We start from the raw sequence: 26,530 nt of genomic DNA, 5'->3' as shown, positions 1-26,530 counted from the left end.
TTGCCACTGGAATATGCATGGGCTACATTAGCTGTGAGTCTTAATCAAGTTATGAAGACTGACAGGCTCCTTGGCCCATGGGGCTCTAGAGCAATAAAATATGCACTTTTCTAAAAATGACATTGATAGGAGTCAAATGACTGGAACACTACTTCATTCAGTTCCATATTCCAGATTGAACCACCTCCTTTTCTCATATCCTTCTGCATATGATACCAATAGGGAAGAATAACCCAGTCTGAGATATGTTTAGATATTTTTCTATTTTAGTTAAAAAGAAATACTCATTTTTTTAAAGCCTGGAAGATTATCTGTAATTTGAGTCTAATGTCTCAAAAAGTATGTACTACTGGAATTCAAAATCACCCTTCCAGCACCGCAAAGAATTCATGAGAGTGTTCGAAAGCTTTTGGGGGTTGGTTTGTGTGCTCCCTTTTTATGACTATTGCTCCCCATCCCAGAATATGGCACTCAATAAGAAGGGCTAACAGTGTCCTGCTGGCCCTGTTCCTATGTGTCATCTTGCTACATTTCCAGTTAATGGCATGACTGTAATGACTAGCAATTTAAATAATGGAGGCTGAAGCAGAGGCAGCTATAAGGACACAATGCAGAAATTGCCACAGTTTATCAACATCACTGGCACCCAGCTCTTCATTACCTCCTTGAATAGGGTCAAAGTAGTTAAAGTGATGCTGTAAATACCGACTAAAACAAAGTAGCTGTTTATTCTTGATTTGGCATCGGGTATTTATAACAAACAAGTTGCGTTTCCTAGGCATGGGTTATTAGACACGAGAGTGTAATTGATATTAACCAACTTTCAGGCTCCAGTAACTTTTTTTCACTGTGTGTCAGTTTAATTTTTTTAAAGCATAAGTAGTGCATGCCAAATGGAAAACAAGAGGAAAAACACACAAAACCCCTTAAGCCTTCAGTGCTAAGTGAAAAACAACTAATCCATTTGTCTTATAGAATCCTTTAGAGGTTTGCTATACACTCAGAAGAGTCTTCTCTTTTTGAAGGGGTATTTCAGATGATTTTTTTTTTTTTTTGAAATGAGACTGGTCTAACCATAATCTTATTCTTGTTCAGAAGTGGAGCAGTATGGACTAATGTCTGAAAACACTAATTATGCATCTTCTGTATTAAGCAGAGGCTGAATGTTGGTGACCCGCTGTCCAAATCTGGCCTATTGCTCTGTTTCATTTGGGCCACACAATAACAGCAGACTTCATGTTTTAACACTTTTAAATCCTTTTAAATATCTGCAAATTCAGAGTGTTCACAGAAAATGCTGGAATCTCTGACTCTACAGGCACCAGACTCCCACACAGTAACAAACAGCTGGGCTGAGTTGAGGCTGCTTCCACTGGGGTGACATACATGCTCTACAGTCCACCTCCTCAGGCCTCCCGAGAACCTCCCTGCCCCTGAGCCCAGATGTCAATTATCTCCCTTCTTAATTGTACTCTTTTCTTTTCTTTTTTAAAGGAGAATTCTTTCCTTTTTTTTTTTTTAAGATTTTATTTATTTATTCATGAGAGACACAGAAAGAGAGAGAGGCAGAGACACAGGCAGAGGGAGAAGCAGGCTCCATGCAGGGAGCCTGATGTGGGACTCGATCCTGGGTCTCCAGGATCACGCAGTGGGCTGAAGGCGGCACTAAAGTGCTGAGCCACCCGGACTGCCCCTGTTTTTTGTTTTTTTTTCTTACGGGAAAGATCAAAGACAAATATTTCATGTTGGTGTGTCTCCATCACAAGTGGGAAAACGAAAGATGGGCTAAGAGGACTGGGTGTTTCAAGAGAAATGAAGAAATCACAATTCTATACAGAAGTATGGAATTTCTTAACCTTATTTCCTTTGCTCAATAACAAAATCTCCCCAGCTGCCCTTCAAGGGCATTTGAGTGGGTAATTCTGTGAAAAGTACCAAGCTAGAAGTTCTGTAGAAAGGATGCCAGATGTGTGGAAAAGCCAGGCTAAGTTGAGTCTCAAGACAAAAGCCATCAAGCCAAGAGGGGAAAGCAAGCATCCCACTTGTAAGAAAAACAGAAAATAGCAAGCATGGTATAGAGGACTAGGAAGGATAAAACAGGTCCTGATGTTCTACCAAAAACATCTTAGCCCCTGGCCAACTTCCTTTCAGAGAATAACTTAGGCACCCCAGGAACCTGCCTTCACTGGCTGAAATCATCCAGCAACTGTTCTCGGTGTGAGGTCTGGTAGGAGCCTCTTGTCTGGTCTGCAGCTGTGAACCCTCAGTGCCCATTTGGTTTTATGATCACTCTCTCCTTCTGCAAGGAGGTGGGAGTACTACAAGAGATGCTTATCTTTATAAGAAGAAGAGACACATATGCACACATATACTCAGAAAATATTACTTGATGGCATCCACACCCCTAGGAGATTTCACTCAGAAATACTTTCTAGCAACCAAAAGAAGTAAAAGTCTCAAGATCTGAAATGATGGAAGGTTAGGGAAACTACCATATAGAAACAAGCTTTAAAAAGAATTCTTCAGAAAACCAGAAGAGGTGTGTACAACACACACAGCCTTTTTTACCAAATCCCCTAGTAAAGAACCCAGGGAAAACTTTTCAGTATAGGGATGTTTGGGTGGCTCAGTGGTTGAGCATCTGCCTTCGGCTCAGGTCATGATCCCAGCCGGGGTCCTGGGACCCAGTCCCATATCAGGCTCCCTGCATGGAGCCTGTTTCTCCCTCTGCCTGTGTCTCTGCCTCTCTCTCTCTGAGTCTCTCATGAATAAATAAATAAAATCTTAAAAAAAAAAAAAACAGTTTTCAGTATAATCTGGGAAGTTTAGGCAAAGAGTAGAATAACCAACAAGTATGTATTAATTTTCTACAATGTGCCAAGGACTGCATATACATATTAACAGGCTTTAATAATAAATAACACTTTTGTTGCTCATTCATTCATTTAATAAGTATTTGTTCACTGCCTTTTACATGTCAGGCCTCTCTAGGGATGCAGAAATTTAAAGACTTGGTTTTCCTACTGTCAAGTTTAGAGTTTAACAGAGAGACAGACACTCTGATGAAAATAATAATGGTCATAAATATGTTAGTGATAATACAACAAGTTAATAATGCTGTCATTTACTGCATGCTTGCTATGTGATAGGAATTGTGCCAAGCACTTTACATTACTTTTTATTGAATCCCGCATAAATACCCTATGATTGAAGTACTAATACCGTCTTCATTTTACTGAGAAGGAAAGTGAGTCATAGAGAGAGTACATAGTTTGCCTAAGGTTACACAGCTAACAAGTGGAAAATCTGAGATTTAAACACTGCCTCTTAAAACACACACACAAAAAAAAACCAAAAAAAAACAAAACAAAATAAAAAAACCTGCCTCTTTTCTATACCAGATGAACAGATTATCTGCTACCTCAACTGAAAGCTGGTTGCAATGGAGGTATGTCAAGGACAAGAGAAGCAGAACGGAGAGCCCTTAAATGTTTTTTAATTTACAAAGCACTCTCTCATACAGAGAGTAAGCTCCAGAATTCATCAGCCCCAAAAGGTGGTATTGGTAAAAAAAAAAAAAAAGAATAGGCTTCAAAATGGCTTAGGTCAAGGTATGAAGGACAGACTTACAGATGGCTGGTAAGAGAATCTGGGATGGACCAAACTTTCCAGATTCAGAGGCAAAAGGAAAAGCGAGTTCTCCCATGGCATCTTTCTTGGGAGCCTATTGGGAACAAAATGGTTCTTATTGGATGAACCACACATGCCTTAATTTTCATGTTTCTAAGAACAAGAGTCAACAAAGCTTTCACCCTGTTTTTTTTTTTTTGTTATGTTTTGTTTTTTACCTGAAGTCTACTAAAGCTAATATGATACATAAAAGATATATCAGTTATTCAGTGCTTACCATGTTCCTTGGAGAACAATAGGTACCTGGTGTATAGTGTTTCTAATCTCCCTAACACCATGAGATACAACCCTATAGAAAAGAAGAACTCTGGGCTCAGAGAGGTCAAGTGATTTATCGAAGGCCACACAATAGTAAGCGGTAGAGGCATGATTTGAACTTGGAATAATGTGATTCCAACATCAACACTTCCTCCCTAACACCAAAGCACAAAGTATCAGGACAAATATCCCTACAAACATTCAACATGTTTCTTCATTCATTCGTTCAAAAACCAGTTTATTCTGTACATACAAGGAACATAGTACCTCTACTCATCCTTATCTCTGGAAAAGTGAGGATCAAGAGTGAAGACTAAGGTCAGGAAAGGTACCACTTTGCACAGAGCTTTCAAGCCCGTGATAAAAAAATGTGGGCAGCCACATATCCCAGGTAAATGCACTATTATGTCAATGTTTGTCTACAGGGGGAAGATATCTCCCCCATTTACATCATTCAGTGGCTCCCCTCTGCCTTAGACTAATCCTAAATGTTCTTGCAAAACTCTCCAGTCTCATCACTTTGACTATCTGTCACCATCCCAACTCCTCAATGGATCTCACTCTTTCACCCCCAAGCTTTGCATGGCTGTTCCTTTTGTCCTCAGTCTTCACCCCCCATTAGCTGGCTAACTCCCACCATTCAGCTCAGAAGTCTCAGCTCAAAAGATACTGGTCTCTAGGAACCCATCCTCAATGCCCTCACATCCATCATGTTATACAATGTGTTATGAGTTTTATTATCTCTTTCCTCCATCACTTCCCTCCTTGAGGGCAGGCACTGTCTTTGTTAGCTTGCCAGCACCATGCAAACAGCCTGGCACATAACAGGTACTCAATAAATACCTTGGGAGGAATTGTTAGGTTAGTGAATGGAGTGATTGATGGACTGATTGATTCTTGTTGAGACTACTGAGTCAAGGAAGCCGTAGGAGGTTGTGCTATAGTCCAGGGGAAAACATTTTCTTGCTATGGAAGCCTAGAAGCATTTATTAAGAATGAGTACTTTGCTAAGTAGGGAGAATGTAATGACTAGTTGGTCAAGGCAGACAGCAAGTCAGAGAAAAGCAGAGCCAGTGGGCAGTTGCTGGGGAGACTACAATTCCACAGGATGATGAGCCATTAGCATGCAACACCGAGTAATCTGATTTTCATGACAGACAGATTTATTATGACTTCTAAATATATAAATCCCAGGTTATGCTTTACAGCTAACCTAACAACTTGATATATGTGTCTGACATCCCATCTTAAAATCAGATTCCAGCTTCTAATTAATTTTTATTCACCCTTCGCTATAACTAGAGAGGCAGAAAATCTCAGGGGGATAAACAATAGACAGGGTATTAGTCGTTTGTATTTCGTGGTGCATTTTTTCATCAGAACACTGAGTTCTTTGCTACAAAAACAGAGAAGTATCCAATTCTCCCTATGACTGCTAGGAGGAATGAGTGGAGAATACTGTAGAGCAAGCTGACAGTATTTCTGTTAAGTGACCCCCCCCCGCCCCGCTTTCTGAATACCCACCCCCCTCCAGCCTCATCCTACATACACAAGTTAGAATGATACCATTCTAGTCAGTTTGAAGGCTCATCATGGCTTAAATGTTGCCATCTCACTTTCTCCAATAATATTTTTATTAAACAACTCTTAACCTGAGTTGCTAACTCTATGAATACCTGACTTTAAAACAATAATAATGTTCATGAAAACTGAAAATACTATCAACAGCTTCTTATAAAATCTCAACGACGTTTGAAATTCACTCCCAGCCAGATACTTTGTGAACAGTGCCAAGTGGTACAAGAGTAGATAGGTAAAGTTTTGTAATCTGCAGGTTTCTTTAAAATGGGCATTTAGTAGTCAGTATTTTTTAAACATTCTATTAATATATGTATATAATTTTTAAAACATTTTTTCCGTTTTCTTTTGCCCAAATATGAAAGTCAACATAAACACCACAGACTGGGTTGAGAAAATACAACTCACATTCAACATCCAATTTTTTTTTCTTTAAGAGAAGGAGAGAGAGAAAAAAAAAAAAGAGAGAAGGAGAGAGAGAGGAGACAGGAGGGGTGGAGGGAGAGGAAGAGTATGAATCCTAAGCAGTCTCCATGCCCAGCGCATGAGCCTGACACAGGGCTGAGTCTCACAACCCTGAATTCATGACCTGAGCTGAAATCAGGAGTTAGATGCTTAAACAACTGAGCCCCCCAGGTGCCCCTCACATTCAATTTTTTCTTTTCATTTTAATATGGCGTTTCACTATGTGTCAGGCACTGTCCTCAAAACTTTAAATGCACTAAATCTTCCCCTGCACTCAAGATTTCATCATTTTCTCCTATTGGCATAACTAAGCAAACTAAGGGACACAGGTTTTAAAAGTTGCTTGCAGTCACAAAACTTGGTAAGTGGTAGAGCCAAAATTTTAATTGGCACTGATGAGGGTCTATCACCTTGAACTTCACCATTATCCTGCCTCAGGGACTTAAGGGAGACCTTACTAAGCAAATAATAGTGTAAACAGCCAGATGTGTTTGCCAAAGCCGTAAATCCAAATGACACAATCAACCTCACATTGAGAACACTACAGTGTTTCTGGCTTTTTATAAGCAGATTTAAACAAATCTGGATTCCAGCCTGTTTACCTGCCACAGGATGGAATATGAACTAGCAGGAGGAATACCTCCAGCACAGAACTCGTCTGATAATCATCCTGAATCACAAAGGCTGCCACTTTCTGGTTCACAATAGTGGAAATAGGGAAATTTAAAAAAAATCTGAAAAATCTCCTTATTTTGTCATAAATATATGGTTTCTAAATCTCCAATGTCTATCTAATTGATTCAATAGCATGAAAGTTGCATTATTAAAAACACACACATACACACACATACCACATATACAGCCTATTCAAAATGTGTCTTTATCTGAGTCCTGAAAACATTTTTTTTAAATGGATTTACATAATGGCAAAAAGAAGTTCATTCGCTTGCCCTTCAGGATACATAATACTGTATTTACCCACACAAAATTGCGTGTTCTCCCTACAAAATCAAATTTAAATATGCACAGCACTTTTGTTTCTCTCCCCAAGAAAAATTTATTTGTAAGGACAGAACATATCCTGTATACCAGTAAAAATAATAATTATTTAAAATAATGAAAATTTTAGTTATTATCACGATTTTAAAAGTATTTCATTTTTTTCCTTCAATGAATTTATAGTCGAATGTAAATCAAACAAAACATCTGAAAGAACACATAAAGCATTCATGTTACAGCTAATCTATATGGCTGATTTGTAAGCTTCAGAGCCTTTTAATAAAACCATATTTTGGCTCTAGCACTATTTAGTTAGGGCTTTATCAAAATATCTAATTACAAAATAAGATCTATGATGTTCAGATGAAACCATACACAATATAATCAAATCCTTACTATGAAGCCATTCAATTTGTCATTCCAGGGTCTGTTTTCTGGGCCCATTCCAGTTTAAAATAGCTTCTCCAGTAATACCACATTGCCCTTCCTCCCCTTTGCCCTGAAAATTATTGGAGCATAATGTAATTCTTTTACAAGCCCTAGGAAAATATTATTGGAATGCATGGGCAAAAATGCAGAGATGAAATGGAACAGGAAGGAAAAAACAAGTTTTTAAAAAATGGAAAATCAATTACTGTTTTTAATAACAGTGGTAATAGCTTTTGTGCTAAGAAAAAAAATTGCCCAGCGACAAAATAGATGTTCAATATTACAGTGCACTAATGAGTACATTTACATATAATTTTCTGAAATTTATGTCCAAGACTAACTGCAAGTAGAATTTAGCATCAACAGGAGTTTCCAAAATCCATTCATTTTTCCTCTAATCATATTGAATATTTAAGGTGCTTGATTGGACTTGATTCTTTTTCTTCTGGAGCCAACAAAGAACCCCGACAGCTTTCAAAGTGATAGACGAGTGGGGAATTTCCCACCAATGGGCAAACCCCCACTCCCACCCCAGGCTGTCACAGCAGGAGGAAAAACAATGAGAAAGCTGGTTCAAATTCACATGCCAGCCACTGAATAAAATCTGCAGAGAATAGGAGAAGGCCAGCCTTGTCAAAGGGCCACTGCAAAATAAAGAGGAAGAGGCTTCTATCCATACTTAGTGCATACGACTTTTGCTGCCTCTTCATTTCATGGCAGCCTGGAGAGAAGCCTCTGACAGAGAGCCATCTCCCACTGCCCCTGAAAAGATTAAAAGAATACAAGCCCTAGCAAATCTCCTACTACTCAAAGCTGAGAAAAAGAAAGGGAAATGTAGCTAATTTGCAGTAACACGGCTTCCTTATTCCGATTTCCGGAAGCATAATAAAATAGAGAGGCTGTGTCTCCAGGGTTCCACTTCCAACTGTGCCCCACAAGTTGGAAAAAACAAGAAGGGACATGTTAACTACCCACACCACCCTGCCCCTCCTGCTGCCATTCTTCCAAATAATTCTAAGGAAGGCTGTGAGCCATTCTCCTAAATGCTTTAAGAAGATATATTCCTGACTGGGCAAAGAGATGTAGGTGAATTCCTGGCTGAATGCAGAATAAGGAACAAAATGCTCTCTTGAGGGGCTCAATCCTTGATGTATTGTGTTCTACTGTCTGCTAAAAGCATCATCTCCCCGTAATTAAATGTTCAAATTCCACTTTGATGGTCCATGTAAAATTCAATTTGTCCAATTCAGTGCACCATCCACCCAGAGGTTGCCTTTCCGTCCTTCCTGCATTAGTTTCCTAGGGTTGCTGTAACAGAATACCACCAACTGAGTGGCTCAAAAGAAAGAGATGGATTGTTTCACAGTTCTGGAGGCAAGAAGTCCTAAATCAGAGGTGTCTACAGGGCCATGATCCTTCTGAGACTATGGGTAGGAACCTTCCTTGACTCTTCCTAGCTTCTGGTGGTGGCCATCAACCTTTGGCACTTCTTGGCTGGCAGCTGCATCACTGCATGCTTCTGTCATCATTCTCCCTTGTGTGTCTCTCTGTCTCTTCTTCTCTTCTTGTAAGGACACCAGTCATTAAGGGCTCATCCTATGCCAGTATGACCTCATCTTAATTACATCTTAATTACATCTTAATTACATCTGCTATGGCCATGATTCCAACACAGTCACACTCAGAGGCAATGGGAGGTTAGGATTTCAGATATCTTTGGTGGGGACACCATACAACCTAGAACACTCCTACTGAATCAATCACCAAGTCACGTCCAGACTACTTCCCAACTGCCTCTCAAATTACCACTTCTTTCTCTTCCCACCACTCCCCTGATTCCTTCAACATCATTTACCTGGATAATTATAAGAATTTCCCAAAGCCTGCCCTAATTTTTTGAATCACTCCAATCAATTTTCAAAAACACTTATTAACTGGAATATAACATTCCAACATACCAACACCCTGGAAACATACCTCATACCCTCCCAAGTAACTCCCCACTATTCCATCTCAAAGGTAAACAATATCTTGACCCCCAAAAATATGGATCAGTCTTACATGGGTTGGGATTTGCCATATAGTACATATACTTTTGTATCTGGCCTCTTAAGCTGGTGAGACTCACCTTTGTTGTTGCAAGTTGAAATAATTGATTCATTTTCTTTCCTTTATAAACATTTTATTGTATGATGACACCATTTATGTATTCATTCTACTATTGATGACCATTCAGATTGAGTTCCACTTGAGAGCTATTAAAAATAATGGAGCTATGAACATTCTCATAGTTTTGAGCATATATCTAGCAGAACTGCAAAACCATAGGGCATTTAATTGTTCATTTTCAGCAGATATTGCCAAACAATTTGCTAAAACGATTATATTAATTTTCAACAAGACAGCACTGTATGAGTACTCCAATTGTTTCATATCCTTCTCAACACTTGGTATTATCAGTCTTCTTCATTTTAGGCTTTCTGATCTGTGTGCAGTGGTATCCTGCAACCCCTTTATTTTGCATTTCAATGATGGTTAATTATAATAATAACAGTTTCATATACTGATTAGCCATAGATATCTTCTTTTCTGAAGAACTTATTCAAATCCATTGCCCATTTTTCTATCAGGTTATCTCTTTTTCTTACTGATTTATAGAAGATGATCATATGGAAACTAGTCCTTTGATCAGATTGACATATTGCAATTATCATTTGCCATTCTGTGGATTCACAATGCTGAACCACCCAATCCATGAATATATTATCTCCTTCCATTTATTTAAATTATCTTTAATTTTTCCCAATAATATTTCTCTGTAGACATCTAATATATCCTTTGTTAGATTTATTCTTATGTTTAATATTTTAGGCTATTTTACATGGTAACTTTAAAAATGGTTTATTGAACTAAAATTTACATACCATGAAAATTACCCATTTCAAGTATAGTTTCACAAGATTTAGCAAATTATACAGTTGTGCAAACATAATCACAATCTGCTATTTGAACAATCCTATCAACCCAAAATGTTACCACATGCTCATTTACAGTTCATTCCCATTCCCATGGTAGGCAAAAACAGAGATGCTTTCCATCTTTATAGTTTTGCCTTTTCTAGAAATTTCATCAAAATGGAATATCTTTTCTGTCTATATTCTTTTACTTAGCAAAATATTTTTGAAGTATACCCAAATTGTTTCAAAAATCAGTAGTTCATTTCTTATAAAACTGTTAAGTAGCACTCCTTTGTATAAGTATACCAGTTTGTGTTTACTAACCAATTGATAGATACTTGGATTGCATCTAGGTTGGGGCCATGATGAATGATACTGCTATGAATGTTCATGAACAAGTCTTTGTGTAGACATACATTTTGTTTCTATTTAAGTTTTTACTTCAATGACTAGAAATGAAATTGCTTGGTTACATAATAAGTATGTGTTGAACTTTATCAAAAACTACTACTGTTTTCCAGAGTGGCTGTACCATTTACATTTCCACCAGCATTGAATAAATTTTCCAATTTCTTCCTGTCTTTACCAGCACTTTTTATTATCTTTTTTATTTAAGCCATTCCAGTGAATTAACATCTCCTTGTGGTTTCAATTTGCACATCCTTAGTGATAATGAGCATATTTTCACATGCTTATTTGCCCTTAATATATACAAATAATTTGGTTTGTCTTCTTATTGACTAGTAAGAGTTCTTTATATATCTGGATGTATATATTTGATCAGATATGATTTGTAAATATTTTATCCCATTCTGTGGCTTACATTTTCATTTTTTAAAGTTTCATAATGTCCAATTTTTCTGTTTTTTTTTTCCTTTTCAGGATCTTGGTTTTGGTGTTATATTTAAGAAATCTTTGAAAAAAAAAAAGAAATCTTTGAATAACTTAGGGTCATAGAAGAAAGTTTTTATCTAGATGTTTTATAATTATAGGGCTTATATTTTTATCTGTAATGCATTTCAAGTTAACTGTGTATATAATATAAAGTAATTGGTGGATACAGATATCTAATTGTTTCACCTCATATACATATATCCTTGTATTTTGGAAATACAATATGGTCATAGTTTATAGTCGTTTTGTATATGTAGACTTTTTATATAGTCTTTTTTTTTAGATAGTGTTTATATATAAAACACTATATTTTTATTTTTTTTTCAGAGATTTTATTTTTAAGTAATCTCTACATCCAACTTGGGACTCAAACCCACAACCTCAAGATCAAGTCTCAAACTCCACTGAATGAGTCAGCCAGGCACTCCATTAAATGCTATCTTTTTAAAATTTAATTTTGTGAGTGGGAAATATCAGATAGGGTGAGAGAACATGAGAGACTCCTAACTCTGGGAAATGAACAAGGGGTAGTGGAAGGGGAGGTGGGTGGGGGGACAGGGTGACTGGGTGACGGGCACTGAGGGGGCACTTGATGGGATGAGCACTAGGTGTTATACTATCTGTTGGTAAATTGAACTCCAATAAAAAGTATACAAAAAATAAAAATAAACAAAATTTAATTTTGTGATTCTTTGTTGATAATATACAGAAAATATATTTTTCTTTTTCTTTTTTTAAAGATTTTGTTTATTCATGAGAGACACAGAGAGAGAGAGGCAGAGACACAGGCAGAGGGCTCTATTCATGGAGCCTGACGTGGGACTCGATCCCGGGTCTCCAGGATCAGGCCCTGGGCTGAAGGCAGGAGCTAAACCACTGAGCCACCTGGGCTGCCCTATATTTTTCTATTGACTTCGTATCCAGCAAACTTGCGAAATTCATTTGTTAAATTTACATAATTATATCTTTGCAAAGAATATAATTGTATTGCTTTGTCTCCAATTTTTTTAAAAAAGATTTTATTTATTTATTCATGAAAGACACAGAGAGAGAGACAGAGGCAGAGACACAGGCAGAGGAAGAAGCAGGCTCCATGCAGGGAGCCCAATGTGGGACTTGATCCGCGTCTCCAGGATCACACCCTGGGCTGAAGGCAGACACTAAACTGCTGAGCCACCCAGGGATTCCCATTTGTCTCCAATTTCTATACCTTTTTTTTCCCCCTGAATTCACTGAATTATACTGGACCTCCAGTATAATGCTGAAAAGAAAGAGTGATAACTGTCATCCGTTTCTCATCTTAATTGCAGGGTAAGGCTGTCAATATTTCACATAGGCATAATGTTTGCTATAGATTTTCTTTACAGATATTTTTTATTGAGATGTAATTGGCATACAATATTATATTAGTTTCAGATGTACATCCTACTGATTCAGTATTTGTATATATTGTGAAATTATCACCACAAAAGTCTGGTTAATATTTGTCACCATACATGAAAGATGGCTTGATATGATTTCAATCTTCCTAGATGTATTGAAACTTGTTTTGTGACCTAACATATAATCTATCCTGAAGAATGTTTCATTGCATTTGAAAAGAATGTATATTCTACTGTTTGGGGATGGAATATTCTGTATGTATCTATTAATTGCACCTGGCCTAATCTGTCATTCAAAGCCAGTGTTTCTGTACTAGGTTTTGGTCTAGATAATCTATCCATTGATGTAAGTGGAGTGTTGAAGTTGTCTTCTATTATTGTATTGCTCTTTTTTCCCCTTAGGACTGTTAATATTGACTTTGTATATTAAGGTACTCCTATGTGAGGTCCATAAATATTCACAAATATTAAATACTTTTGTTGCACTGACCCCTTTATAATTTTGTCTCTTTAACAGTCTTTATTTTCAAGTCTATTTTGTATGACATAAGAGCTACCTCAGCTTTCTTCTGGTTTCTATTTGCAAAGAATATCTTTTTCCATCTCTTCTCTTTCATCTATATATGTTCTTTCCTTTCAAATGAGTCTCTTATAGGCAACATATAGATGGGTCTTGTTGGGTTTTTGTTGTTGTTTTTGTTTTTTTTTTTTATCCATTTAGCCATTCTATGTCTTTTGATCAGAGAATTTAGTCCATGTACACTTAAAGTAACTGTTAATAAGCACATATTTATTGCCACTTTGTTCATCATTTTGTAGCTGTTTTGTACTTCCACATTGCCTTTCTTCTTCTCTTCCTTCCTTCCTTTGTGAGTTTTTTCCCCCTGAGATTTTTATTTAGTTATTTGGGAGAGAAAGAAAGTGTGAGAGAACATGGGCAGTGGTGGGAGGACAGAGGGAGAGGGAGAAGCAGACTCCTTACTGAGCAGGAAGTCTGATGTGGGGCTAGATCCCAAGACTCTGGGATCATAACCTGAGCCAAAGTAAGATATTTAACTGACTGAACTACACAGGAGGGTCATCTTCCTTGGTGGTTTGATGACTTTCTTTAGTAGTATGCTTAGGTTCAATTCTAATCATCTTTTATATATCTACTATAGGTTTTTGCTTTGTGGTTACTATTAGGATTACATAAAACAACTTATAACTGTCAGTGTTAAGTTGGTAACAACTTAAATTTTAACACATTCTAAAGCTCTACATTTTGACTTCCTTTTCCATCATATCTTATGTTTTTGATGTCACATTTTACATCCTTGTGTCTTATGTATTCCTTAACTAATTATTGTAGTTACAATTATTTTCCTACTTTTGTGTTTTTAGCCATATAAGCTTCATAAGTGATTAATCACAAACTTTTCTCTATATTTACCTTTACTAGTGAGATTTATACTTTCACATTTTCTTATTCTAATTAGTGCCCTTTCTTTTCAACCTAAAGAAGTCCCCTTAACATTTTTTGTAAGGTCAATTTAGTGTGATAAGGTAAGGTAAGGTCAATTTAGCATGATAAACTCCTTTAGCTTATCTTTATCCCTCCTTCAATTGTGAATAATAACTTTGCTGGATAGAGTATTCTTGGTTGGAAATTTTTTTCTTTCAGCACTTTGAATATATTGTACCATTCCCTTCTGGCCTGCAATGTTTCAGCTGATAAATCTATTCATAGTCTTATGGGGGTTGCCTTGAATGTAACAGGTTGGTTTTTTTCTTGCCACTTTTAAGATTCTCCCTATCTTTACCTTTTGACATTTTAATTTTAATGTTCTTGGTGTGGGTTTCTTTTGGTTTATCTTATTTGCAGATATTCTTCATTAAAGATGTTTAGTTATATTCCCAGTTGGCCAAACATTTTCATCAGGATTAAATGTAAATTTTATCAAATGCTTTTCTGTGTCTATTAAGATGATTATATGATTTTTCTTTATTACATCATTTGATTTTCTTTAATGTTATCCAACCTCTCATTCCTATAATTACAACTTGTTTGTGACATGTTCTCTTTTGTATATACTGGTTAGTCTTTCATTATTTCCTTTAGGATTTTTGCATTCTTAGGACTGCCAAAATCTCTGCTCAATTTTCCCAACCCTTTAGCTGCTCTATTTCCTATTGGGCTTTTTAACTTCTCAGAGCTTTATTATTTACAAATCCACAAATGCTTCATAGAGAAAAAGAGTGAAAATACTGAGGTCCCTTCAATGCAGTTTCTCTTTCCAGGATTCTGGACCCTCAAGTCCTAACTGCCTTGGTAGCTCTTTAATGCCTTCAAATAAATATTTTCTCCTTATTCTGTATAATTTTTCTAGTTGTCTTTTGGAAGAGTTGTTGGTGACTCTGCCATTACCAGACCAAAAATTAATCCTTTATAAGAATAAAACAAATCATATTATTCCTCTCCCCCAAATTTGTGAATGGCTAACCCACTGTACTTATAATAAAATGCATATTCCCTGCTATTGCCTAGAAGATTCTAACTGATCCAGTCCCAGTCTTCCCCTCTGTCATGTCTTACCATTCACTCTCTTGCTCACTCTTCTCCAGCCTCATGTATCTATTTTCTGTCCCTCTAACCTCACCAAGTTCATTCCCAAATCTGTATCTTCATATTTGTTTTTCCCTTTCCCTGGAACACCCTGTCCCTGATCTTTGCATAACTGTCTTACTTTATCATTCTGTTTCAGTTTCAATGTCGCCTTCCCAAAAAAGGCCTCCTCAGGACAATTTATCTATTTTGTGTCCTCCCTGCCTGACCTTTGCCCTCGTTAAACAATATAACATACATAAAAGAAGGAATAATAAAATTAAGCCAACAAAAACAGAGTATTAAATTTCCTGAAAATACAATGCTATCTCCACCTTATTTCCACATTCAAAATAAAGAAAACAATCAACCAGGAATATAATATCTTTGGAGCAGAACTATGTCTCTGTATTACAATGCAGAGCTTAAGATTATCATCTCTCTTTGGAGTGTGATAAACCTGGACTCAAATCATTGCTATACCACTTTCCAGATACATGACTTTAAGCTACATTTTCTTCCTCACCTTTCCAACCTACAAAATGGGGATAATGATAGTATCCATATGATAGTATTTTGTAATTATATAATAAATGTTATTTTATATGCAAAGTGCTTAATACAGTGGTTGGATCATAGAAAGTTCTCTATAGACAAGAGCTATTATGATGACAATGATGCTCTTGATGACAATGATGATGAAAATAATAACAGTCTATAGTATCTGGTAAAATACTAAATCATTCAATCAAGCACACACAGACATACATACTCACACACACAATTAAAATGATCATAATTACCACCAAGCAGATGTAGCTCTTATTACTTGCATTAACAGATTTGATAAAGAACTTGTGTATTTGATTTCTCCATTGGGTAAGTTTGGTGGCAAGAAATACAGACTAAGTCCAGCAATTTTACTCAATGGCAAAAGGAAGGATACTGTAGTACTTCAGAAAATTAAAGGAGGAATTGAATAACTGAGCTTTATGAAAACAGGAATCAAGGTATCTCCAGAGAACTGGAAGGCAGCAGCTTCAAGACCTCCTTATAGAGCATTGCCATAAAGGAATGCAATACCATCAATACTGATTTTTGCTCTCAGTTCAAAATTCCAAATTCTTAAGAGAGATCATCTGACTGGTAAAACACAGTCATCTGCCTATCTTTAAACCAGTCATCTCTATCCCAAGTAGTAGGGTCAAATATCAATGTGTCAATTGCTAGGAACTCACTGTTATGAGTCAGGGGGCAGTTCCCAGAGAAGAGTTTTGTTTTACAGCCAGAAGTCAGACCAGGAAGTATTACTATAGTCATAGGGACCCTATCTAAGATAAGCTTTCTCTAAAAAGAAGCCATTTTGTTCTACTCTTTGCCCATCCAGAGCAGTAGTGTCCAAGTTATGCACCATTAGCTGCTTGGGAGGGAGTTAATTACAAATTAAATATAATTGAATTGTTGAATCTGCTTTCAAGTCCTCTAAATAGAATAACAACATGCTACCTTGTAGAGCCAATTTTGCAAATCAAAGCTGAGTCCCTTGCTTCCTATGATGACAGAAAGTCTTTATGAGATTTTGAAAGTGCAGAAACACACTTCTTAAAAATGTAACAATGCTGGTCAACAAAATTTGGGAGAAAAATCTATCGGAAACTGTAATCCACAGGAGCCATTAAAGATACCTTGCAAGGGAATATACGATATTCACCAATGTCAAAATTGTAATAAAAACCCTGATTTCAGTTCCTCTCTACTCTTCTAACACAAATTGTTAGCCACCTAAAAGCTGGGAAAGAACTACAAAGTAAAAGTAATGCATTCTATACCAAAAGGGAGACTTACCTCTTACACTTGCCAAAAAGACATTAAAGAAACTCTAAGTATGGCTGGGCTAGAAAGGGCTAAAATGTACTACAATTGGGGAATGGCTGAGAATCATGGACACTGGGGAATATCAGCAATAGAAGATGAAACAGAAGACGGGTGGGAAAGGAGAAGAATTTCCACATACAATATAATTGGCATCAGTGTATATGCCTCTAGCTAACTACATGTCATTATTTTCTACTGGGAATCTCTTCTGCACCTGTGGTTCTAAGACAATGTCTGAATCAAAAAACCCTTTCATTCAATCCTTGGAAGGCCTGATATCAGACCGAAAGGGAAGGTAGACTGCATGGTGGGAAAGGTTCTTAGGTCAGTCTATTGGGTCCATTCTGTAGCTCAATGATTTACAAGACAAGTCACCTTTGGAGGTGACTTTACCTTTTGAGGCCCAGTTCCCTCATCTAAAAAAAGAATAGCATTCTTGTTTACCCCTCCTTTAGGGTGTTGTGAGTATAAAATGAGCCAACGACAATAAATGGCTTATGAGAGGTATTGTCACTTCATGAATATTTGTTGCTATTAATGTTATTTTTGCTATTCCCCTCCTTTCACTCTTTAATACATATTTGCCACATTCATAATATCTAGTTGTTCTGCCTTCACCACTCCAGAAGAGCCACGTTAAAAACAGAGACAGCAGTCTGAGTCACCAGGTTTTTACTTGACCAATCAAAACATGAAAACCAAATAAAAATATCATTTATCAACCTCATCATTTTAATTTTAAATAATTTTAATTTTAATTTCTCCAAATGAGAGGAAGCACAAAATCTCAGAATCAAAAATAACTCACAGCGCTACAGACAGAGGAAAACCACACAGGTCCCATGGATTAGCAAGGGAGCACCACTGTGCAAACATCCTATATAGCAGAGGAAAGTCAAAAAAATAAGGCAACAGTGTGGAACATGTCCTGCAGTTTCACACTGTGCTCCTTGGCTCATGCTACTTCCTCCACCAGGAATATCTTTCCTGCATTTCTCTATATGTCCACAGAGCTATACTTTTTTAGAGCCTGAGAAGCAGAACTTCTCCAAGAGAGAGCTACCTTATCCTCTCGACTGGAAGCTTTAAGTGCTTCCTCTCAATTCTAGCATCAAGTCATCTTTGATTCTCTAATGACAGTGTCCACATGGCAATTTAGAAACATGTATATCCAGGGCACCTGGTTCTCAGTTGGTAGACATGTGACTCTTGAAATCAAGTTCCTGAGTTTAAGTCCCACATTGGATGTGGAGCCTACTTTAAAAATAAACAAACAAACAAATAAATAAATGGAATTTTTACATTCATGCTTTGAAGTCCTGTATACTTGCTAAATTTGACTTAGGCTTTCTAACAGCCACTACAAAGAATCAATCAGTTCCATGATTCATAACATTTAAAATAATTAAGTCTATTTAAAATAAATAAATATGTATATCCATCCACTACACTTAAGAGTTAAGCCAAGGATTAGACCCCAGAGCTGACTCATTTCAGCAGAGCTCACAGTGCCTAATGGATCTGTACATAATATGCAATTCACACATGCCTGCAGAATGACTCCTTTGCTACCTGGAGCCAGCAAACCACTCCTGAAGCAGTTTATATAGCTCTAAGCTCAGCAATGTAAAATGAGTTTTAATAGATTGGAGTGTGTGTATTCAAGATCACATAATCAGGCAACTAAACATTTATTGATCAATAGATAAATAGGTAAACAAAATGTGGTATATACATGGAATATATTAAACCTTAAAACGGAAGGAAATTTTTATATATACTACAACCTGGTTGAACCTTGAGGACACTATACTGAGTTTAGAAATAAGGCAGTCACAAAAGGGCAAAAATTTTATGATTCTACTCATATGAGGTTCCTACAGTAGTCAATTTACGGAGGCAGAAAGTAGAATGGTGGTTGTGATGGGTTGCAGAGAGGGTGTTAAGGGGATTCATTGTTGAATTGGTACAGAGTTTCAGTTGAAGAAGATAAAGAAGTCCTGGAGAAGGATGGTGGTAAGGGTTGCACAGCAATATGAATGTACTTAATGCCACAGAACCATAAAAATGGTAAAGTTTATGTTATACATATTATATCACAGTAAACAATTTTTAATAATTTTTAAAAATTCTCAATACTAAAAAAAATCTCATTAAAAATGGGCAGAGGATCTGAATGGACATTTTTTCAAAGAAGACACACAGATGGCCAACAGACGCATGAAAAAAAAATGTCCGACATTACTAACCATCAGGGAAATGCAAATCAAAACCACAATGAGCTATCACTTCACACTAGCCAGAATGGCTAAAATCAACAACATACGGAATAACCAGTGTTGGTAAGGATTTAGAGAAACAGGAACTCTTGTGTACTACTAGTAGGAATGCAAACTGGTACAGCCACTGTGGAAAACAGTAGAGAGGTTCCTCAAAAAATTAAAAATTGAAATACCATAGGATTCAGGAATTTCGCTACTGGGTATTCATCCAAAGAAAACAACACTAACTCGTAAAGATATATGCATCCCTATATATATAAAAGAATATTATGCAGTCATCAGAAAGGTTGAGATCTTACCATTTCCAACAACATAGATGGACCTAGAAGGGTACTATGCTAAGTGAAATAAGTCAGACTTAGAAAAATACCATATGATTTAACTCATATGTAGAATCTAAGAAAGAAAATAAATGAATAAACAAAAAAGCAGAATCAGACCTATACATGCAGAGAACAAATTGATGGTTGCCAGAGGGAAAGGGTGAGGGGGTAGGCAAAAATGGATGAATGGGAGTGGGAGATACAGGTTTTCAGTTAAGGAATGAAGAAGTCACAGGAATAAAGGGCAGAGCAGGGGGAATACAGTCAATGATATCGTAATATTGTTGTATAGTAACAGATGGTAGTTACTCTTGTCATGAGCATAGCATAACATATAGAGATGTTAAATCAATATGTTGTATACCCAAAACTATTGTAGCACTGTATTTCAACTGTACTCAAACAAAAGAAATTTTAATAAAGTACGTATTTTTAAATTAGGCACATAATCAGAAATGAATTATAGAAGGAATACAGATACAAGGGTGGAGACTACAGCTTTGGGGAAAGGAGGGACAAGATAGCAGTTGTCAATTCAAAGTTTCATTGTGCATAAAGAGATTCCATCTTTAACTATTCAGGCCCCAAATCAACCCCACATGACTAATGAGTGGAAGAAGCTATAAGTACAGAGATTTCAATTTGGCATAAGAAATTTCAACAGTGCTGTCCAAAAACAGAATGGATTGTTTTTATAAATAATAAGTTCCACTTCACTGGAAGCATTCAAGTATAAGTGGAATATTCCTTTGTAAGAAATCTTTAGAGGAGCACCTGGGTGGCTCAGTCAGTTGTTAAGCATCCGATTCCTGATTTTACCTCAGGTCTTAATTTTGGGGTCCTGAGATCGCGCTCCATGTTGGACTTCACACTCAGCATTTAGTCTGTTTGGGATTCTCTCTCTCCCTCTGCTTCTGCTCCCGAGCATGAGCTTATGCTCTCTTTCTCTCTTAAAAAAAATATAACATATAATATATAATATATAACATATATATTATATACATAAATTTTTTTTAAAAAGGTCTTTAGAGAAACAAGTATCAAATGAAGCTTGGATTAAATCAGTGGTTTCTAAAAGCCAGTTAAAAGACTAACACTAACCCGTGATAGTTTTTCATTCATCAGTGACAAAATGACAAAAATAGAGACAAAATTGTGAGGTTTTTATAAAGCTAACCATACTTGAGCATTTAAATTGCAAGATTATGCCTTCCACTCTTTTAATATCTAAAAGGCAATCTCTTCTGAAAGAACAATGAATGATAGTTTTCTCATTCCTATCCTTTTTAGGGGGCAAAACTAGAAGCGGACAAAGTAACACCAATCCTTAATTTTAGGGGGTAAGGTTTTACTAGTCTCAAAATCTGAGAATCATTTGGACTGGTAACTCTTAAGACCCTTTCAAAATTCCAAGACCTCATATTCACGGCCAAGGATTCTTATCAGAGTCACTTCTGTTGTCCACTTTTACTATATTTGAACTGAATATGCAAGGAGTAGTGCCCCTTCCAGGCAGATTTTCCCCAAGATTCTACCCTCATAGGAATGGCTTGAAATGATACAGAAACTGAGGTGATTCTCAGTCTGTTGGGGATTTCTATCACATGAAAAAGAAGTTTTGCCAAATTCATCACATAGCCAATGGGTGAAATTCCAGATGGCACTGGCCTTTCAACCGATAGGTATATTCTATTGTGCAGCTGCATTTAGGAGAGAGAGTATATATATCTGTGTGGCTGAGATTGTGAGTGTGTGAGTATATACATAGAGATAAAGAGGAGGGGAATATAAATGGATGGATATAGGCACCGATGATAATAAGAAGGAAGTAGATGACATATTTAGAATTACATCAAAGAACCATTTAATGACAAAAATAAGGTGTGAAGCCCATTAGTACTGGCACATATCGCCAGCAACAATGGTTTGTCTATGAGTATTTCCTTCTCCCCCACCCCTTCTTTGTGGCCACTCATTTTAAAATCAACAAGAAAAAGAAAGTACGAAATTATCTTATCTCAGGAACTAAAAGAAGAAAGATGCACTGATGACACAGCTCCATACCAAACCCCCGGAGTTTTCTGATTTTGCAACTTATGCTTTCTCCAACAACATCTCCATTTGGATCCCGCTGAAAACACTTCTCTTTCTGTCACTCACAATCTGTCAAGACAGCATTATCTTCTGTGGTTTAAAAACAGAAACTCCATTTAACTTGGTGGTTGATAAAGACATTTCATTCATGTCCCTTAACTAACAATAATTATTCTAATTTACCACACAGAGGCAAGAGAAAAGCATTTACATTTTGCAGCTTGTTTTGCATTGTGCAACACATAGAGGAGAAATGGTCCCCTCTTGAGATTGAAAAATAACTTATGAAGTCAAAAATCGACCTAATATGAATGTATGCTTTCAGTATGTCCTCTCTACATCTCAATTAGTGTAGCAGTTAGGAGTTTGGGCTCTCAAAATCACACTTGGGTTCAAATCCTGGCTTCGCCACTTAATATAACTGAAGCAAGACACGTAACCTTTGTCTCAGATTCCTCATGTGTAAGGCAGAGGAATGTGTCAATACCTACCTAATAAAATTAAACTAAATAGCAAATAAATGTTAGTAGCTGTTACTATTACTGTGCTCTCCCTCCTCATCCAGCTACTCTCCTCTTCCTCCTCACCATCACCGTAATCATCAAATCAGTGTATTAGTTTAGATTGTTTGGTGATTAAACAACACAAGTTATCCTACCTAACTTTGGCAAAGTGGATAAGAAACTTACCCCATGTGTATAGAATGGCTCCTAAAAGTAAGTAAAATTAGGGGCACCTGGGTGGTTCAGTCTGTTAAGCGTCTCTTGATTTCAGCTCAGGTTATAATTTCAGGGCTGTGAGATCGAGCCTCACATTGGGCTCTGCACTGGGTGTGTAGCCTGCCTAAGATTCTCTCTCTCCCTAGCGCTCCAACCCTCCCTCTCTCTCTAAAACAAAACAAAACAAAACAAAACAAACAAACAAAAAAAGTGAAACTAAAGCAGTGTTAGAAGCCACAGGAACCAGGTCACTAGGAATAATAGGCAGTCAGTTCTTCAGGCTACCACCATCAGGAGGCATCAGCTGCAACCATTTTCCATCCTGGGATCAAAGTACTCAAGATTCAGAATCCCTGGAGAGTGAGTGAGCCAGAGAGAGCTGCCATGGTCACATGACCAACTCTTGGCTAGGGGAGGGCAAGATGTTTGAGTGACAGCCTCAATAATACTGCATGCTGTGTGGAAGTTTGTTCTGCAAGGGAAAACCCACAGGTCCCAAGCAGAAGGGTATTTGGTACAAATACCAAATGCCCACCTCAAGAACCTACTACATCAAGGCCAATTAAGGCTGCACCCTCTTCTCTCTTTATCAGACTCTTTTAAAATATGTTGTTTTAATACATGTTATTATCTTGTAAAGTTATTGTTAAAATTCACTTTGAGAGGGAAAAAAAAACAAGTCCCCAGAGCTCTAAAATGCACATGTTCCCTTTTAAAAACTATGCTGCTTGTCAAAAAGAAATTATTTTGTTGAAAACTTTCCTATTAGAATTTCCAAGAAATCCATTGCCTTTATGGTCAAGTTATTTAGCAATGATTTGTGTTGTTAAGAAGCCCGTGAAGCACCCACTGAAAACTGCTGTCTAAAGATGACTTAGAGACGAAGTTGTTCCCTTATAAAGAAATCATTTTATTTTTTATGTTGAAGAAGAGATTTATGTTCAGAAATTAGACTTAAAGCAAGATTTTGTTTTGATAATTTTTTTGTTGATGTTGCTGTTTTAGTGAGAAAGGATTAACAATAAAAAGCACTGGTATAAACATAATAAATGATAAAGAAATATGATGACCTACAATTCCATTAAACTTTTCTTCCAGCTCCCTGGCTGAACAAATCCCAAACAATGAAAATATTCAGGTTCTGATTAATTTGGACTCCAAATAACGAAGTAGTTTGGTGAAAACATTTCTCATAAAGCCCAGGGCTCTAGAGGCACACAGAGCTGAGACAAATGCCAGCTCCACCCTTGGCAGTTGTGTGACTCTGGGCAAGTTACTAATCTGCTGAAACATGCAGGACTCACTCACCTATGAAATGAATAAGATGATGGGACCCTGTGAGGGTTTATTGAGATAATGCATGGAATGTGCTTGACACTTTATCTGGCACATTGTAAGCTCTCAGTGATAATGTTAATATTTATATGCATAAGGGCTGGGCGTGGGGAGGGAAAAAGAGATAGCTCTCAACAGTGATTCCGCTCCCCAGAGGACATCTGGCAATGTCTGGAGACATCCGTCATTGTCACAACCGGGGTAGGGGGGGCAGATTCTTCTGACATCCAGTGCACAGAGTGTAGGGATACAGCTAAACATTCTGCAATGTACACCCCAGCCTACCTCCCCACCCCCACTGCCCCCAACAGAATGCATTGGAACAAAATGTCAATATGCCCAGGTTAAGAAACAGGAGAGAAAGAGAGAGAGAGAGAGAGAGAGAAAGCAATGGGATATAATATACAACCTGTAAAGGATTTGGAAAGGGAGGTCCATTCAGAGCCAGGACAAGAGAAGGAATGAGAGCAGCGGATTTAGAATTAGGCTTCTGTCACACATAAGCTCATGAGCAAAATGCAAAATGGGCATGATACCATCTCCCTTACAAGGGTGTTAGCAGGAATGACACACAGGATGCCCACTGGTACCACCAGTAGGATTGCACCAGTGTATGTATCTGCTATCAACCCTAATCGTTACATGCTTAGTAAGTAAACAGTTATTACAGGGTAGACCAACTGCCCATTTTTTGAAGTTTGACTTGGTTAGTTGGAAATGCTTACAAGAGTTTAACTCCAGCAATTTAGTTCACTCTTATAAGGAAGCTATCCGGAACCAGACTCAGAGCTCCAGTCTTTCCTGCAGTGCAGGTGTTCTCAACTGGAATCCTCAAAATCTCCAAAAATTTTTTCAGATTTATTTATTTATTTATTTATTTATTTATTTATTTATTTATATTTATATTTTAACATATATATAACATATTTTATATACACACATATACATATGCATGTATATTCATTTTTTATGTTATTTTTCTCCAGAAGAGGATCCAAACTGGTTAAAGACCACTGGGTTAGAGGAACACAGACAGTCCCTGCCTTACCATGGTTCGACTTGTTATTTTTCACCTTTATAGTAGTGTGAAAGCGATGCACATTAAGGAGAAACCATATTTCAAATTTATAATTTGGATCTTTTCCCAGGCTGGCTATATGCATAGGATCCTGTCTCATGATGTGGGGCAGTAGCAGCTCGGCTCCCAGGCAGCCCTGCGATCACAAGGGTCAATGAGCAACACACTTATAACCATTCTGTATCCACACAACCATGCTGTTTTTCACTTGCAGTACGGCACTCAATAAATTACATGAGATGTTCAAAACGAGACTTGGAGTTAGATGGCTGTGCCCACCTGTAGGCTAATGTAAGTGGTCTGAGCATATTATGGTGGGCTAGGCTAAGCTCTGGTGTTCGATAGGTGAGATGTATTACATGCATTTTCAACTTACAATGTGTTCAGCTTATGGTGGGTTTATCAGGATATAAGCCTGCTGTAAGTCAAGGAAGATCTGCACATTTTTCGATAGAAAATAATAACTGTGATGTAGAATTTCTGAACAGGTCATTATAATGCAAAAGCGACAGTACTTGGGACTAAGAACTCAGATGTGGGAGTCTGAATTCTGCCTCTGTCACTAACTGGCAGGGGAGTCTTGGAGACCAAGTGAACGATAATCTCTTTGAGTCTCACCTGCCAGGTTGGAGTGCTCACAGTATCCACCTAAAAGGACCTCATGAGGAGTAAAATGAGACAAGGTAAGTTTAGCCTGGCTCCCAGCACACAGTACCTGCTCACTGAGTCAGCTTGCATGGTGATGGTTCCGCGTAGATTGTTCCATCCCCAGAGGGTGGTAGATGGCTTGAGCCTTGAGCCTTCTCTAATCCCACATGACATACACTATCAGAAAAATTGCAGGGATTCTCTGATTATACTATCCATGTATTACCTGCCCAGCCGGAGGACTCTCTGATTCCCATGCATCCTCTATAATAAAATCTGTACTGTCAAAAAGCGGACAGGAGAAGTAGCTATAAATCTGACCAGGAAGCCTCCTTTACCATGTGAAAGCCTCATTCAAACTTCCCTCCTCTGATAATCTCCCAGGGAACTCCCCTGAGATTTCCCTAAATGCTTCTTCCTGCCCGACCATCTAACCACAAAGAGTGACTCCAGGGATGTACCCATGCATTACACAGCAAAGCAACCTAAAATCCTTCCTCATCCACCCATTTGCCCAACCTCCCAGTAGCTGCTGAAGCAACAACAAAACAAAACACAAAAATATCATCTCTGCAGCCTCTCATTCTATCAAGCCTCTACCCTAGATCCCCTCAGGGTCATCCTGCACCCTTCCGGCCACTACCTTTACTGTGTTTATGATGCTTGTCCCCTCTTTTCAGAGTAAAGTAGATTCTGGCCCCCAAGTGCCCTTCTCTCTTTTGAGGCAATCCCCTTGAGTTTGGGTTCATAAATTCTCTACCTTATTCCACAGGGAAGCCCACTGCAAGAAATCCCTCCATCCTTAGGTGGATGCCCACTTTAACCTTCTTCCAGGGACTGCAGGTAGGTAAATCTCCAAGTTTTTCTTACCCCAGAACAGTACTGAAGAAACAAAGACTTCATCTGCTCTCTACCTGGCTTGCAGGGCAAAATCAGTATT

General features: G+C 37.5%; 1 protein-coding gene across 14 annotated transcripts in view; it reads right to left on the bottom strand.

Moving 5' to 3' along the window:
• FHIT (fragile histidine triad diadenosine triphosphatase) overlaps window positions 1-26,530 on the bottom strand; it is a 1,383,460-nt gene that overhangs the window by 1,233,251 nt on the left and 123,679 nt on the right. For 4 of the 14 annotated variants that reach the window (XM_077858253.1, XM_077858255.1, XM_077858257.1 and 1 more), the window contains exon 3: window positions 3,631-3,724. The exons of 8 other annotated variants lie outside the window; for them this stretch is intronic. In XM_077858253.1, the coding sequence (XP_077714379.1) occupies window positions 3,631-3,706 (76 nt within the window). In that variant the 5' untranslated portion in view covers window positions 3,707-3,724. Of the gene's footprint in view, window positions 1-3,630; window positions 3,725-20,535; window positions 20,666-26,530 lie in introns of all 14 variants that reach the window. 2 more of the 14 variants (XM_077858259.1, XM_077858265.1) reach the window with 1 other exon arrangement.

This window comes from Canis aureus, chromosome 19 (assembly GCF_053574225.1).
Source record: "Canis aureus isolate CA01 chromosome 19, VMU_Caureus_v.1.0, whole genome shotgun sequence".
NCBI classification, from domain to species: Eukaryota; Metazoa; Chordata; class Mammalia; order Carnivora; family Canidae; genus Canis; species Canis aureus.
Note: the sequence above shows the minus strand (reverse complement) of the source record. Positions and strands in the feature narration are given on the sequence as shown.